Source organism: Poecilia mexicana, unplaced genomic scaffold (assembly GCF_051168715.1).
Source record: "Poecilia mexicana isolate PSO_F unplaced genomic scaffold, ASM5116871v1 scaffold_14, whole genome shotgun sequence".
NCBI classification, from domain to species: domain Eukaryota; kingdom Metazoa; phylum Chordata; class Actinopteri; order Cyprinodontiformes; family Poeciliidae; genus Poecilia; species Poecilia mexicana.
Window position 1 is genome coordinate 3,322,958 of NW_028263383.1, and position 16,913 is coordinate 3,339,870.

Consider the following 16,913-nt stretch of genomic DNA (forward strand, 5'->3'; position numbering starts at 1 on the left):
TATTTATTTTCTTAATTGCTTTTTTCATCGTGACTTTATTTCCTCTCTTGTGTCCTTTGTTCTCTCTCTTCATTCCTTCTTTCATTTTTTCTTTAACGCCTCCATTCCCATTTCTTTCTACTTTTTTCTTGATTTCTTCCTCTCTAATGTTTTATTTTATTTCCCTGTGTTCTTGTTTTATTATTTCCTAGAAATATAAAAATGGCCCTTCTAAGTGTTTCTGCAGCACAGTGACCAAAGCACATGTCCAAATCAGCACAGAAATATTTCACCAGAATCAAAGTCAACCTTATCAGTGTATTGAAAACAAGAGTGGAAAGGAGATCAAAAGAAAATATTGGATCTAAAAACATTGTGCAAAGACAAATAGTTGTGGGATTTTTTTTTTTTTACTTTACCAGATAAATGTCCTCATATTAAAGGTCGTAATTTTCTATTGTGGGAAATGATGTCACTGCAATAAAACATATTACATGTCTCCTCCTGTGCATATCAAATAGAGTTGTGGTAAAAAAAGAAAATAAAAAACTAATCATAAAAATGTTTTGTTTTTCCTGACAGTACAAGTGTCAGAGCGCTCGTAAAAATTCCAGCGGTAATGAAGACTGTGAGGTGGGTTTGGTTGTCTGGTGTGCGCACATCCCCCCTAAAGCTTATCTATTCTGAGTCCAACTAACGTCTGTGTCCTTAGGAGGGTTTGCGCAACGCTGATTTCAGCACCACGTTGACAGTGTTTGGACTCAAACCAAGATCAGGTAATATAAAAGCGCTAAGCTCCTGCTGTGTTTAGCTTTTGCCTCAATTTTCCTTCTTTTTCTGTTTTTACTGCACTTGGACCTTGCAATTATATTGAATTATATAATTATAATTCAATTATAAACCCAACAGGGCGGGGGGAGTTTGCGTACTAGATGATGAATCTCTTGTCATGCAAATAAAACAATAGCAGCTCATAGATGGTTCCAGATTGTAGGAACCACAAACATCTGCGTATTTTATTAAAATCTTATGTGACAGACCAACACAAGGTAGTACCTAATTGTGAAGTTGAAGGGTTTTTGCAAATACAAATCTTCAAAGTGTGGTGTTCACTTCTATTCAGGTATATTCCCATAAATAAAATGATGTGCAACCTTCAAAAGCCGTCATTGCCTGCTGCTTTCGGTTTTGCAGGTTTTGTGACTGCTTGCCAAATTAATGACGCCTGTGTTTCCTCTTCAGCTCTGTCTGAAGACTTGTTGTATCTTTATATTATCTGCAAATATTCTAACTATGACAACAGCAAACCAAGCGAGAACAACCGTCCTTTGTAACTGAAGAAAAAACATTTTAGTCCCAAAGTGTCTGTCAAAACAATGTTTTGACAGACACTTTTGTCATCTTCTAGCCACAAAGTTCAAAGCATTTTACTGGAATTTTATTTGATATACCAACAAAGTATTGCATAATTATGAAGTGAATGGAAACATTTTTTTCAAAAGTGTCTACAAAAAGAAAATCTGAAAATGTGTATTTGTATTTACCTCTTCTGTGTATAAGAATTGTTCTAAGTCCAAAGCTTCTCTTGAAAATTGGTGTCCAGTCTGACTGAGCTTGAGCTATTTTGCAAAGAGCAGTGTGCAAAATCTTGTCTCTGAATATGTAAATCTAAAAACAAAAAAGTGCACAAAGTAGATTTACGTGGTTGAACTGAATTTTATTTAATGTCTGACACAGATGCAGACACTTTCCACATGTTGAAAGTTTTGAAAACTAACTGTCAGTTACAATTTATTTAGGTATAAAGCAATAAATAAATAAATCCAATGAAATAGTTTGTGGCTCTGACATGACATTTGAATTTATGGGGTATGAATTTTGCAATAAATCATACCCCGCAAAGATGAATGGGAAATGTAAAAGCAAACAGTTTTAGTTATCATCTGTAGAGATCAACGTTTGAACAATAAGTGCAGAGTGAAAGTGTCGAAGCACAGACTCGGGTTTGTTTCATTGGTACCTGAAGCAAAAATGAGGCGGCATTTCTCTGGAAGTGGGAAGGGTTTTCTGTGGAATCACTGCAGATATTTTTTTTTTATTTTGCTCCTTCTCTCAATATCAGATTACAAATACATCATATCTTTACTGCTTTTGTGAGTCATACAGTAGTTCAAGTGCATTAGCAAGTATTTGTTCCTCTTATTTGTACAAACAGACATGTTACCACAGAAAAGCTTCAAAAACTCTTAAATCACAACACAAACCTCTGCAGACAACCACAGCTGACATCTAAACTTGAAGTGGTGACAAGTTAATTCGGTTACATCCCTTAGTTTGTTTATGCTGTGAAACTGTTTAATGTGTTTACAAATGGGGTCCAACCGACTCCACACACGCAAAACTTGTATGATTTGCCACAGTCCTCTACGCAAAAGGGTTAAAGTCACAGTATTTAGGTGAATGTTTTGAAAAGTGGCACTTCCTGTCTGTCCCAAAACAGACTTATTTTGGAGCTCATGAGCTCTTTAAACTGTCATCAGAGAATCGCACTCCAACCGATTAATGTGTGATCCGGTTCTTCTTCAGTTGTGAGCTTCTCCATTACGGTCTGTTCCTCTGTACTGTGCCTGTGCCTTTGGGATCACGTAGCATTTGCGTACGACTCTCCGATGATGTTTGCAGCAACACTCAGCAAGTAAGAACCTAGAGGTTCAAATGAACCCAGATATTTCATTTTGTCTTATTACTGGCCCAAACATAATGAAAAAAAAAATTTTCAGATCAGCTGATTATTTTGCTACACATATATTATATCTATCTATCTATATATATCTACATGAAACCTTTTGTATTTAGGTAATGCAGTCAGAAGATGTAAACCAATATGCACGAGTGAACTTTATTTAAAAAGAAAATCCAAGCAAAGAGAAAATGCAGATGTAGATCCGGTGTTACACACTGCAACTCTGACAGAATGCTGACCAGAGCTGAACCATTTCTCTTTTGCCATTTTTCAGGGAGACATGCTGCTTGCAGAGCTTCTAACTCTAGTTTGAGGAGTAAATGTGTTAACCTGTTTCTTTTAGGGAGCTCAATACACATTGTTTATTAATAAACTCATTTATTTTTGCTGCATCCTGTCTGCAGTTTTATTTATCCCAAAACATATTTCTTCACCTCCTAGACACCATCTGGGACGCAACAAGTGGGGGCTCGTCCGGGATCCTTGAATGAGAAAATTATTAGCTTTAGCTATGGTTTGTGAAGGGCTAAATAGTCCAGTTTTCGCAACTTTGTTTCCAAAAGATTTGAGCATTATAGTGTAACACTGAGCTGGAAACCACAGCTGCTGAACATTTTGTTGTCTGAAGATTATGTTTCTTTGCCTGATGTCGGGGAAACATCCAGAGTTGCTGTAGAGGGTGGAGGTCAGTCGGTGGCGGGCTGAGAGTCAAACTCCTGAGAGAGCAGGATAAACCGATTACTTTGCCACTTTACCATCTGTTCTCTGTGGCGTCATCAGTTATTCCTCGGATAAATGCACGATTAGTTAAGGTTAGCTAGATTGGACCTTGTCTTGGTGATCCGTGAGGCAGAAGTTGCTAGATATTTTAGCATTTCCGAACAAATAGTAACTGCATTGAACTGGCCACAGGATTTCTGGGTTGCACTTTTACAATGTAAGCTAACAGGAAAGGCTCAAGAATGTTGTGCCTCATTATCTGTTAGGAATATTGTGCAGCAAACTGAAAGCTGCTATTTTGGGTTGATACCAGAGATTTGCAGGCAGCGTTTTTGCCACTTAAGTAGGGACCAACACCAAACCACGTTGAAAGAAGCTTGTATTTTGATGCTGGCTGTCATCATGTCAAGTTAAAGATGCTGATCCCTGCCTGGAGTTGATGTTATTGGAGTATTTAATAATTTCATGTCTGGATGAATTGGCAAAAAGGAGCCACTTCCAAAGAAGCAGCGATTCTTGCAGATGATTCTGCCCTGACTCATGAAATTACCCTGAGTAGACATGATTTCACTGCTCATCCAAATAAAGTTAGCAGTGAGATGGTTTCTTATTCTTCTCCTTCTTCTTCGTGTTTTAAGAAAGTCTGAGGAAACATATTTCTTGAGTGTGAAACCAGATCATTTCCCAGGTTCTAATGGGAACAGAACAGTGAGTAAACTGGATGATGTTTTCAAAGAACTTGTTTTTGAAGGGCTGATTTCTCTCACAGGACCCGCACTTGACTCATGTACTGCGGGACTATGGGAGTTTCCAGTCCCTAATCATGTGTAGAGTGTTGCACTTCAGTGGCAACATGCTAGTGAGTTTCACATGCAACTGTGAGATGGGCAGGTAGGAATAAGCCATGTGCCTGCTCCCCTCCATCGCCTTCATGTGCAGACACGGTTAGTTTATGGAGTATTTCCCATGTCTTTCCCTTTTGATGGTGTCCATTTAGGGCGATGATGTGACGAGAGATACGATTTATAGAGATGGACAAGTTAGAACAAACTGTTTCTGATTGGATTCCTGTCTGTGTGGTGACAGCATCTCAAGCATTTGAAAAATCCTCCAGTGTTGACCTGTCTGAGTCTCTGCTTACTTCTGGTGTAGGTGGAGATAAAATATCTGTTAGCTCTGAGCGAGACGTGTGGAAAAAGCAAAGGAGAGAAGGGTGAGCACATCTCCTGTGACCCCTGGTTTCAGTTCTGCCAAGCTGGTTTTTGGACACATAGTGCATGAACCCCTTAAAGTGTTGAATAAGATCCAGTCATGTTGGTGCTTCTGACTTGGCTTCCAGGTTGCAAAGAGCTACTTTACTAGGATGGCAGGATTTTCTACTATACAATATGTTATTATTAACTTTTCTGGTCTCTCTATCTTTTAGAAAAGTGTCAGATACAGACCATGTCAGCTCTATAACTAAAACTTATTTCACAGAAGGCATTTGTTTGTTGATTTTAGTAAATGTGTTAACCTGCTTCTTTCAAGAAGCTCAAGACACATTATTTGTTAATAAGCGTTTTTATTTGTGCTACATCCTGTCTGCCTTTTTAGTCATCCCGGAGCAACATTCATTATTACATTTCCTCATCCCTTAAACACCAACTGGGGGCAGAACAGCTGGTTTCAGACTTGCCTGGATTTCTACCAGCCTTCATCTGAATGTCTTATACCTCTTCCTTACATGGATTAATCAGACTGAGTAGTCATCAGCCAGCCGCTCTCCCTCTTTTACAACTGGCTCTTGGATCTGAACCAGGCTATGATTTAGTGACTCGTAGGGAGTCCCAGGGATGTTGCTTAAATCCTTCTGGGCTAAGATAACCGATTGATACCTCAAATTTGCAATCCATGCATTCATACTGTTTTACTTGTACTGAAGAACTTAAAGGTGCGTTCACACCAAACGCGTTTTGAGCGTCAATCGCGTTTGGTTTACATTCAGTCTACGTGGAGCGCCCGATGTGTCGGACGCTCTTGATGCGCCAAATGCTCGAAACGGTTCAAATCGCGCTGCGCTAGACGCTCGAAAAGCGATTGGTGTGAATGCATCATAAGATTACAGTGACCCACACACTTTTCTAAGCTTTTGATTCAGTAGCACAGAAAAATAATAATGAAAGATCTAACTAACCTATCTTTCCGAATGCTGCAACAGAAGGGTTCTTAATGGAGGCTTTTGGAGAACGTATCAGGTTTTTCATACCCCAGCAGGGGCAGATGCTCTGAAAGGGAAGGGTTTAAAGAACTTCTTGACTGAAGATAAAAATAGGCCACACTTTTCTCAACCTCTGGCTTGATGGAGGACTTCAGCTTTCTTGGATGGAAGGAATGCAGCATAAACTCTTTCTTTACCTTTACTTAATTATATTACTTAAACTTTCGTGATGTCTGGCCTGGGGGTTTAGCCAGTGGCGCAAAAAGTGGGTATGCAGTGTATGCAACGTATTGGGGCGCTGCACTGGAGGGGGCGCAAAAACGATGTGGGGATTTTTTTTCTAGCCAGCATTTTATGTACTTCTCAGCTGTTTGTGTATGAATTGATCAATAACAGAGGAACAGCACTGATTAGGCGCCCCTCCCCTCCTGCCAACCGCTCTCCCCTCCCTTACAGGTAGCGAGGGCTCACATCCCTTCAAGAACGCCCTGAGACGCGATTTTTTTTCTTTTAAATTTGTAAATAAATTTCTTATAAATTCTGCAGCGAGGTCCTTCTCAAACAACTAGGTAATGGTGGGTAACTATGGCAACAAGTGACAGTTTAAAAGCCCGTCTACTCTTTCTGCAGTCAACGAACAAACTGAGCTCTGTTCGTTGCTGAAAAACCAGCCCTCTGAGGAACAAGTGAATGGATATCAAGATCAGGAGACCAAGCTATCAGAAACCCTGAACAATGACAACATTTCTGGAGAAAGTGATGAAGAGAAAGAAGTTTCTGTACCAGAAACAGTTGGGGATGAGACAGCCGGCATTGAAAATTATGTAGATTTGATAGAAAAAATTATCTCCAGCCCACAGCAAATCTCTGAAGATGAAATTAGAAAGGCAGCATTGGGTGCTGCCTTTCAATTAGAAAGCTTCAATAAGGAACAGTTTTTTGGATTAAACGGTGAAGGAGTTATAGATGACGATCAGAAAGCCATCATGAAAACTGACATTGATAGAAGTGAAACGGCGATTGATGAAGTAAAGCAGGTGACGGAAGATGAAATGGTCCCTGACATACAGCAAGATGGGGACCAGCAAGATGGCAAAATGACTAAATCTGAATCTGAACAGAGAAAATCGGCAATGGCAGATGAACTGGAAACTGCTGTAAAACCAAGAGAGACCGATCAAAACATGGTTCATGAAGTTCCCACAGAAGGGGAGAGTGGCCCAAAGAAGGAACAAATACCATCCCCTCCACAGACAGAGATTACAGCGAAAGAAGATATAATCCAAACATCTCAGGAACCAGAAACTCAAGCAGCTGCAGAGTCATCTGAGGAGAATGTCTGCAACCAAGAAGAGAGACCCAGGAAAAAGATCTCACTGTGGAGGCAGTTCAAAAAAGCTTTAACTCCCAAACATCGGCGCCAGTTCAAAGACAGACGTCAAGTCCCTCCAGCATAGAACCAACATATGTCTCCAGGATATTAGATTTGAAAGGGAGTGGGGCCACCTCTGGGTTGGATGATTGTACATACATATATATATATATATATATATATATATATATATATATATATATATATATATATATATATATATATATATATATATATATATATATATATATATATATATATATATATATATATATATATATATATACATATATATATATATATATATATATATATATATATACATATACACACAAATCTTTTTACACACGCACGGATATTTTGAGACTATTTTCACTCCATACTTCTCCGTTAAGCTGCTATCAACTCGGTTCTCCACCGTCCTTAGAAGCAAAACCTCTGGAAAAAAGACAGACGGATTCAGATTCCAGGCCAAACAATTACAGTGAAGTTTAATAGGGGCATTAAAAAAATGGGTCAGTGATATTCAGTGGGGCACAGTGGGTTGTTTGATATCAGACAGAACGGGTCAGGAGAACAGCGCAGACCCGCCAGAACCTACAGAACCAGATATCAGAGTCTCTTCATCCCGCAATCATTTCCTAAGACCAAAAAATAACAAAAATGGCAATTTAAAGAACAAATCATACAAATAGATTAATAGTAAATAAATAAATATTGTGAAAATAAACCGCTTATTTTTTCAACATTAAAAACGTTTGTTAGGATTGTGTGGGAAAAATGTTGATATCTTTTATAAATTCAGTGTTTTGTGGTCAATATTATTTCACCATTTTATTAATGTGGGTTGCCAGTTTGGATCAGGCTTCCTATGAAGCTATAAGAATGATAGAAAACTTGCTAACAAAATGCCTCAGACCTGCAGCACGTAGGCGGCTCTAGACACAGGCCAACAGAAGTGGCTCTTTCGCTCTTGGTCTGTAGGCAGAAATGTATTCACATATATGTATATTTATTATAATTGATGCTTGAGCTAAATATGAGTTGTGCATACACCTCAGAAAGTACGTAGTTGCTCTCCTGGGTTTAGCCACAGCTGGAGAGGAGTCAACATCTTGGCCCACAGCCTTTCGGGTCTCATGGAGGAATCCCACACGCAAAGCAGCGTCTTCTTTTGACCGGCTGTGATCTCTGTTTTCCTCTGCTGTTTGACTCATTTCTATCTAAACTTTTTGCTTGAATAAAAATAAATTTGCTCAGGGAATAATTTTAGCTGTATTTATTGATTGGGATCATCTTGAATTTCCCTCATTTTCTGTTGGATTTGAAGGACTTGAGTCATCGAAACCTTCTGCAGATGTTGCTTTGTGTTTCCCATGCAAAAATAACAAACATTAAAATCCATCAAAGTCTGAATCAGCTTGTCTGCCCTCAAGGAAAACCAGAAATATATATCATCTGGGAAATGCCTGATGTGTGCATTTAACTCTAACTGTTGGGCAAATCCTACCAGTTTTTAAATTTTATGAATGTTCCAGTCCATGTCACAACAATTTATGTCCAAACACAACTGTAAAATTGTTTGTGTGCTGTTTTGACTCATTGTTCCTTCAAACATGTCTGGCCTGCAACGGTACAGATGATGTTTTTTAAAACTCTGCTCTCAGTTTACTCATGCTTTGCCGTCATGCTTTCAGGCTTGTTGCTGTTAATGGCCAAAATGTTCTGTGTTATCTTTAATCTGGAGCACAGATCTGCTATTTTATACCAGCAGAGAGAAGATCTGATTTATTGCAAGCCAAACTGAAATGCTTTTCTCTAAGAGCTTGTGTCAGCATGGAATGGCGGACTTGATGCAATGCCATTTGAGCGTTTTGTTGAGTTTTATCTGTCTACAGATAATGGTTTCCATGCTGTCCCAGGTTCTTCTGATTTAAGGTTGCATGGGAAGGAAACACACAACTGTTTCTGAACTGCTTCTAAAAGAAATATTTAGTATCTGAAGTTGTCAGTCACACTTGTGCATTAGAGAAATTTTAACCAAAAGTCCAAAATTCCTTTTTTTCTTATGTGTTGCATAATTATTCCACTGCTATCCATAAATTATTAAAAGCCTCAAATTAACATGATGATATTCACACTTTGGATGAGTTTATGTAAATGTAAAACCTGAACAAAAAGTCAAAAACAGACGGATTCATATGTAAACAGATAAAAATTCACCATTTTAGTCAATAACTATATGGATGTTTGAAGCATACGATGTCCAGATGTAGCTTTGATTAGAGCTGATAAAATACCATTTTAAGCAAGGTTATAAGCGAAAGGAATTTTCTCTTAAACTTGTTACATCTGCTTTGTATACAATGTAAAATGTTTTAAGAAATATACTCATCCATAGAAGTAAGACGTGTGTGAAAACCTGTTTACTGTTATCACACTGAGAGGAAGCAGATTCCAGATGATCTGCATCTGGTCTGCTTGTTGCCCAATCACTGCAGTTTTCTAGGAACTTTTACAAAAACATTTCATCCTTGGACCTTGACACCTTTCGCTGTGTATCATCTTGAACTTGGAGCAGCGCTCTTTATTTTTCATTCCAGCCTTCACTCGTGGAACCCGTCAGGACATCAGCTCGACAGATCCCAGCTTCACCATGAGGAGGAAGATGGAGCATTTGAGAGAGGAAATGGAGCAGATTGGCCTTCTACGGCAGGTCAGACGCTTCCCAGCCTGTTTATGTTTTTCTAGTTTTCACCAGTCGATGAGTCATACGAGGAGTACAGTCTGCCAGATCCTGTTTGTGTTGCAACGCCTAGAGTTTCCGAAGAATAAACCGAGTTTACGCTGGTTTTTCTTAATTGAACTGGAGGAAATGTACACTCAAACAGGATCTAATAGATTTTCTATAACTCTGTGGAACAAATACTTTAGAAATTGAATGTGAGTATGATCAGCGGTGCACTAGTTTAGCGAGGTGACTAAGAGGAATGCAAGCAAGCCTTTGAGGACCTTTTAAAAAGCTAGGGGAAAGAGATCCTATTTCTGACCCTTTCAACAGTCTTCATTTGAAGTAACTTCAAATGAAGACTGTTGTTATTTGCAGAGTAGTATCAAATAACAACTTAGGATTGTTTATTGTGTGGAGCAAGAAGAACAAGGATTTTTAACTTTGTTAAAGGAAATGCAAAGGCTCTTTCAAATACCAAATATGGGCATAGGAAATTGGCTGACTTCCATTAAAGTGCAGTCTTACCACAGAACTGCTTGAGACACCCAATCTGGCAATTCATCCACAGATTTGGATGAGTGAGCTTCCTTGGTTTTAATGGGAAGAGCTCCAGACAATGTTAGTAAGAAAGAGTTAGTAAGAAAAAAAAAATCAACGTTAGTTACTCTGTATAGAGAAAAATCAAAGCCTATAACAGCTTTTCAGTAGAGAAGGCATTTAAAAATGTCCAGACCATGACTCAAATTAAAAAAACACAAACGAGGGCTCAGAAAAAGAAAAACGTTCATTAGTTAGATGAAAGCCAGACCCAATCTTTGAAATATCTTGAGAAGATTAAAAGATTTTAGGACAAACCATATTGAGAACTACTATTCATAAATGGAAAAAAAAACCAAAAACATGGAAAACACGTAGCAACCTTCCCAGCAGTGGAAACAAAAATTACTTTGAAGATCAGATTAACAAGTTATTCAGGAGTTCAAGTAGCCAGAACACCAGAGCTCACATTCCTCAAAGGGGCAGCGTTATGCAAAATGGACAGTTCAGAAACCAAACTAAAAAGGAATAATGCCTAATTACTCATAATGCCTACTTATTTCCAATGTTATGCGGGTTAGGCAGTAGAGATTCATCTCTACTCTGTTCATCTCTGCGGAGCCACAGAGCAGCTGGAAGGAGAAACGAAGGTCGCTTGGGGGAAAGCGCTGAACTGGAGGCGTAAACATTTCCCTAACGCTCATCAGGACACACCGAGGCTCTTCTGCATCTCTCAAGCAAAATGCCCAGTTAGTCTTAGATGATAATGAAGTGCATCATACCTCTGGGTCCTCCACCTAATCTTCTTGACATCTCAGTTTAAAATTAGAGTCTGGCAGGGAGGGCAGCACCTGATTCCAGCTTGACGTACCGCCTGTGTGCTGATACATCTAATAAATGTCCGTAGAGAAATCAGCTGACGCGTGTCTCCTTAATCAAAACCTGCATGCAGAGTTTATGTTATTTCTAACAGTTGCAGACACCCGGCGTTAGGAGTAGGGTAGAATAAATTAGACTTTTCTGAACCAAAGTTTGTTGTTAAGACTTTTAACCTAGACTTGAGTTTTTTAATGACCCTCAAGACTTTTGAGAAAGTATTCTGACAAATGTAATACATGTGCTGTAAACCTGACAGCATTTGTGGCGATCTGCGGCTACGTTGCTATTTTTGGATGTGGACAACTCGAACCAGGAAGTCTACTTTCTGGAACACAATGTTACGTCATGACTTTATGGATCTAAGCTCAAGCTTACCTGCGTTATGTAGTAAGACATTAACCTGAAAAGCTCTACCGAGAACACCCCTGAACAGCTTAATAAAAATAATAATAATAATAATAATAATAATAAAAAAACAAAATGAAAGGTTATGTCTTTGAATCCAGTTTAAAAGTTGGAAAAATCCTTCAGTCTGGCTAAATTGATGATGAGACTTATTAATTTGCATCCAGCAATGGTCAGAAGTGTGTCTTATGTCCAAATCATTTTGACACCAGTGCAGAGCTTCCTCAAAGTTGGCAGCACATCAGTGGGAGTGACACTTTTTGACAAGGATGTGACAAAAAAGGGCAGCTAAGAAGCCAACGCTCCACATGAAACACAGAGGTAAATTACAACTATTTGTTTTTTCTGACTGTTTGGGACATTTGGAATACATTTATCTGGAAAAGAAGTGTTGGATCCAACCCCGAGGCCGTAGTGAAGCATCATAATGGAATCCAGCAGTCGGGTTTACTCACAGCAACACTGCCAGGAATAACGAGCCCTTTCACAACATGTGCCATGAGCATCGCTTTCCAGTTATACAATCACAGTTTGGTGATTATCTGAAATTTCTTAGTCTGATGGACCACAGTTTCACTTGCCAACAATTTTAATGACGAGTCTTAAAATTTTTAAAATGAAAGCCTTTGACCTGCAGGTCATTTAAAAATAACTCAAACACTGAAAAGATAAAAATTGTTTCGCACAGTTAGGATTTAGACCAGCGCTTGATATTAAGCATGCTGCAGTGAATTGAATAGGATTCACCCAAATATCGCTTCTTTTATCCTTAGTAATGAAATTTCCCATTTCAATTTTCTAATTTTCTAAACATTTGTGAAACACACAAATATTTAAACTAAACAAAAGAAGGTAAACAGTCCGGTTCGGTTAGTCATTTCAACTTTCAAGATAACACCACTTAAATCGAAAATAAGCAGATATAATCTGTCACTCGGAAGCACTTAGGGTCTTTCCTGTGTAACTGGGAATCAGGGCCGATTAGGACACAGTTTTTGTTTGCCAGTAAAAAGAGATGTCTTGATATTACAGCACGCTTTTCACGGGGTATTGCAAGAAATCGTTTTTCCAAAGAAACATATTGCTGGTGGTGATAGCGTAAATAAGAAAAGCAAAGTGTTTCAGGCAAGCCTTTTCTTGACAAGAAAATTTCTGATAGGATCATATTTTGCCTCCGTCCTTGGTAGGATTTTACCCAAATGAAGTTTTTGTCATGGAGGTGGTTTTTCCTCTAACTTCACTTCCTGCCTCAGCTTGATTCCCTGCAGTCAAACCTTTCAGGTTAATGACTGTGTGGTGTTGTATTATTTAGAACACAATGATGCTACCAGTTAATACCAGTTAAAAATATATAACGTATCAGGATTTATTTGCTTTTTGTGGGACTAAGTTGTATTTTTTAAAATAGTATCGTAGTTAGTGCCAATCTACTGGGATTTTCACTCACCGTTGTGTAATAAAAAATAAGAAAAACCTCAGTGAGTTGCAGTTGTGTCGATGAAAATGCCTGGTTGACGTTAGATATCAGAATGAGTCTGCGTTCACACTGCAGCCTAAAGTGACCCAATACCAATTTTTTGTCAAATCAGATTTTTTTTGCCGTGGCTGTTCACACTTCCAAACATACGTGAGCTGTACGTGTTCTCCTGTGTGGACGGCAAACGACCTGGAAGTGTCCCGCATGCGCAGTAGAGGGCGCAATAACGTCAGCGTGCTCGGTGTTTTGCCAACCGCCATACAGAAGAAGAAGAAGAAGTGCTCAGTGTTTGCAGAAATAAATGTTGATGCTAACGGTGGAGCTTAGCTTACGATTTTGAAGTTGTTGTCCGAGTGGAACAGCACTTTAACAAGTTTTTCCTCTAAGTGTTTCTTCCCGCTTGCGAATATCACGTTCAGGTCGGATGAATGCGACCTGGACGTCAGGCCACATTTCAATCGGATACGTGTCGGATAACCAAGTGGCCTGGGTCGCATTCGAAAAAAATCCGACCTCTGTTGTTCAGACTGTCATGAAAAGATCAGATACAGGTTTCATTACATCAAAAAGTCTGAATTGGGTCACTTCAGGCTGCAGTGTGAAATGAAATGATGGGCCACGAAGGTAGGATATGACAACTGGCAAACACATCAGACCTTAGCTGGGCTAAACAGCAGATGACCACACTGGGAAACAAGAAATTGAGAAACACCAAAGCTGGACAATACAAGATTAACGATACATAATCTCATGAGTGTCAATTTCAGCATCAAGATTCAGATGGTAGAATCAGGATTTGGTGTAAACATGAAAACATGGACCCAGGAAAGCAAGCAGGAGTCACCTTCGCCTCTTTAATATCAGTTCAGTATTGTTTAAACACCACAGCTTAATGTTGCTTTATGTGTTGAAGTTATGTGACCACAATGTACCCATCTACCAATGTCTACTTCCCGCAAGATAATCAAAGCTCTAATTGTCTTGCACTGGTTTCTTGAATGTGAGAATGAATTACTTGTGGTTCTGTAAATAACATCTTTAGTCACCAGATCTCAGTCCTCTGGAATACCTTTGGGAGGAGGTTTCCATCATGGATGAGCAGCTGGCAATTCTGCAATAACTGTGAGATGTTATCGAGTTATCATAAACCAACATTTCTGAGGAAGGAACACCTTTTTGAAAACCAAAGGACCAGACCCACACACCCGCGCTGTCGCGGCCTGTCGCACCCTGTCATAAGATAACAGATGAAATCTTATTTAGTTCTGCAGCGTTTGTTGTTCTGATCAAAGATACAGGAGCCGACATGCCATTCACCACATCACAGATAACAACAAATTCACCCTGTCTCAATTACCATGCGTTAGAGTTTGCTACATATCATGAGTAGAACAAGAGACCGCATCGATTTCAACATAAAGTAGCTCTGAAGGTCTCTGACATATTCCTGACTGCAGTTGCATTGATTCCCTGTTTCTCCTTCCAAAGGCCGCTTCTTTTCACTTTGGATCAAATCATTGCAATTTCTGGTAAAAACAAAACAAAGCCTCATTATTCTTGTCCCAGGGAAAAAGTGTGAGTTGCAGAGAACTGGAGGTCACAAAAGATGGAGGGACAAAGACACTACAGATGAGAGTTTCGCATTGATAAAAGAGTTGATTTGTGTAGAGATCATTCTCCAGAGTCAGTGAGCAACTGGACAAAGATCCAAGTATTTCTTTCTGATAAATTAAACTTGTCACATGAAAAGAAGAGACGTTAATTCTGTCTGTCAGTTTTGTCTTTGACCTTCCTGTGTTCTTTGAAAGCAATGTTGCTCAATATGTCCACATAGATGATGTATTCTCAATGAATGACTGTCAACATGATGTTCGTTTGGATATTCACACATTTTGTAATTGTCTTCTGAAACTCTTTCACAATCATGAAATTCCCACTGTATAAAATAAAAAAAATATATATATTTACGTTTATTGTATATACTCCACAGCTAAAAGAATATATCACTTTCTCAACAACCAGTAGAAACAATATATGTAATTACTGCAGTAAAACATTTTAACATGTTTTTTTTTTCACTAGATTTTACAAGATGCTTTCCTACTAGGAGCTGTCACAGCCATTGTTTAAATATATTCGTTCAAAATGGTCATTAACAAACTCACCAATTTCAGTGGTAAGCCTCAATTACAGGGAAACAATGAGGCTTTTACGTGTGTTTTTACATTTTTAAACTTTTAAAATTATAACTTCATGGAGTTTGTAGCCTAATTTTAATGGAAACCAAACTTTCTTTCATTGACTCAATACCACAAATGAACAACAGTGGTAAAATAGTACAAACATTTAAAAAATGTCTCTTTCTAACATGTTTGTTAGCAATTGGAAAAGTCCTAAGTTGGTTTTCACCTTTGAGCAAGAAGGCATTTCCCTGTCCTCCCACGATAATGGCGGGTGGTGAGATAAGCTCAGATTTTCCAAACAAACAACCACCTAAGATGTACTTTCTTTTCTTTTTTTTGTAACAAAGGCATCCACCCAAGCGTGGTTCGAACATGCTGACTATTGTGCGTCATTCATATGTCGCAATAATTGCAAACCGCAACCTTTGGCTTGTGAGTCCTTTTTTTGTTTTTAATGCGTGATCAAGTTGTGTCTATACTGCACAAATCATCAATATTGTGAAGAAAACTCTAAATGTGACAGAACATGTTCATGTTACGGAAAAAATTACTTTCTGATGTAACCTTTAAACCTTCCCCTCACCTCCAATGACAAAGGTCACAAAATAAAGATTTTATTATGAGATGGTGACGCTTTCCGACGTAAATACTCCAGACACTTCTAGAAATAGTTGAAGACAGTCCAGAAGAGTTTAATTCATCTGTGTTTTTAGACATGTTCAAAATAATCCCAGAGGTGAACCAGCGGTCATCCTGAGACACTGAGCCGTTGTATTTAAGAAGCATGTAGAGTGACTTCTGCAAGAGGAATTGGAGGAGGTATTTCTGACTGCGGCTACTGGACGACTGAAGCAGGTGGAAGCAGTTCGCTGTACATCTGACATGCCAGAGGTAAAAACAAGGAATCCAGAACAGATTAATTGAGCTCAAACCCCTCTGTTTTTGAAAAGAGAATTTGTCCTGGATTCCCGTAAGACTCCCACACGCTCGGGCGTACTTCGCTCTGCTCCGCTCACGCTTCTCTTTTTCAACATTCGACATTATCGTGTTATCTTTAATGTGTGCAGAACATTGAGTCCCGACTGAAGGTCCTCCTCCCAGATGATGTTGGTGCGGCGCTGATGGATGGAGTGGTCCTCTGCCATCTAGCCAATCACATTTGTCCCCGATCTGTTGCCAGCATTCACGTGCCGTCACCTGCAGTAGTAAGTATAGTACCGTATAAACGTATTATTTGATCTAAACTGCTTCACAATCATTTTAATGCTTAAATGCTTAGTTTAACAAACTAACATGATTAATGTTGTGGCTTCCAGCCAAAGCTAAGCATGGCAAAATGCCGCAGGAATGTTGAAAACTTCCTGGAAGCGTGCAAGAAGCTTGGAGTTTCACAGGTAACACGTTTTTTACCTTAAATGTTTTCACTCTGCATTTGTTTAGTCATTTAGGATTTATGAGTGCCAAGTGATATCAATAATTGACCACAGAAGATAAATTACAAAATTATGAAGCTGCCTAAAAGAGGCCTACAAGTTCTTTCATGCACTTGTCGTTCAAGTTTCCTGCAGCTGAGACTCTGACTGATGTTTTCCCCCCATAGTTCATTTTTATCATTTAGGAAAATCTGTCTGACAAATATGCATCCATCAAGCGCGTGTTGAGTGACATCAGCCTTAGTCGGTTTGCC

The 16,913-nt window shown here is 38.9% G+C and overlaps 1 protein-coding gene across 1 annotated transcript in view; it reads left to right on the forward strand.

The window, feature by feature from the left end:
• Nucleotides 1-16,913, forward strand: part of lrch2 (leucine-rich repeats and calponin homology (CH) domain containing 2) — a 48,227-nt gene that overhangs the window by 23,387 nt on the left and 7,927 nt on the right. Inside the window, exons 16-20 of the mRNA XM_088012609.1 lie at nucleotides 562-612; nucleotides 692-755; nucleotides 9,618-9,730; nucleotides 16,294-16,431; nucleotides 16,543-16,620. Of these exons, the coding sequence (XP_087868735.1) occupies nucleotides 562-612; nucleotides 692-755; nucleotides 9,618-9,730; nucleotides 16,294-16,431; nucleotides 16,543-16,620 (444 nt within the window). The remainder of the gene's footprint in view (nucleotides 1-561; nucleotides 613-691; nucleotides 756-9,617; nucleotides 9,731-16,293; nucleotides 16,432-16,542; nucleotides 16,621-16,913) is intronic.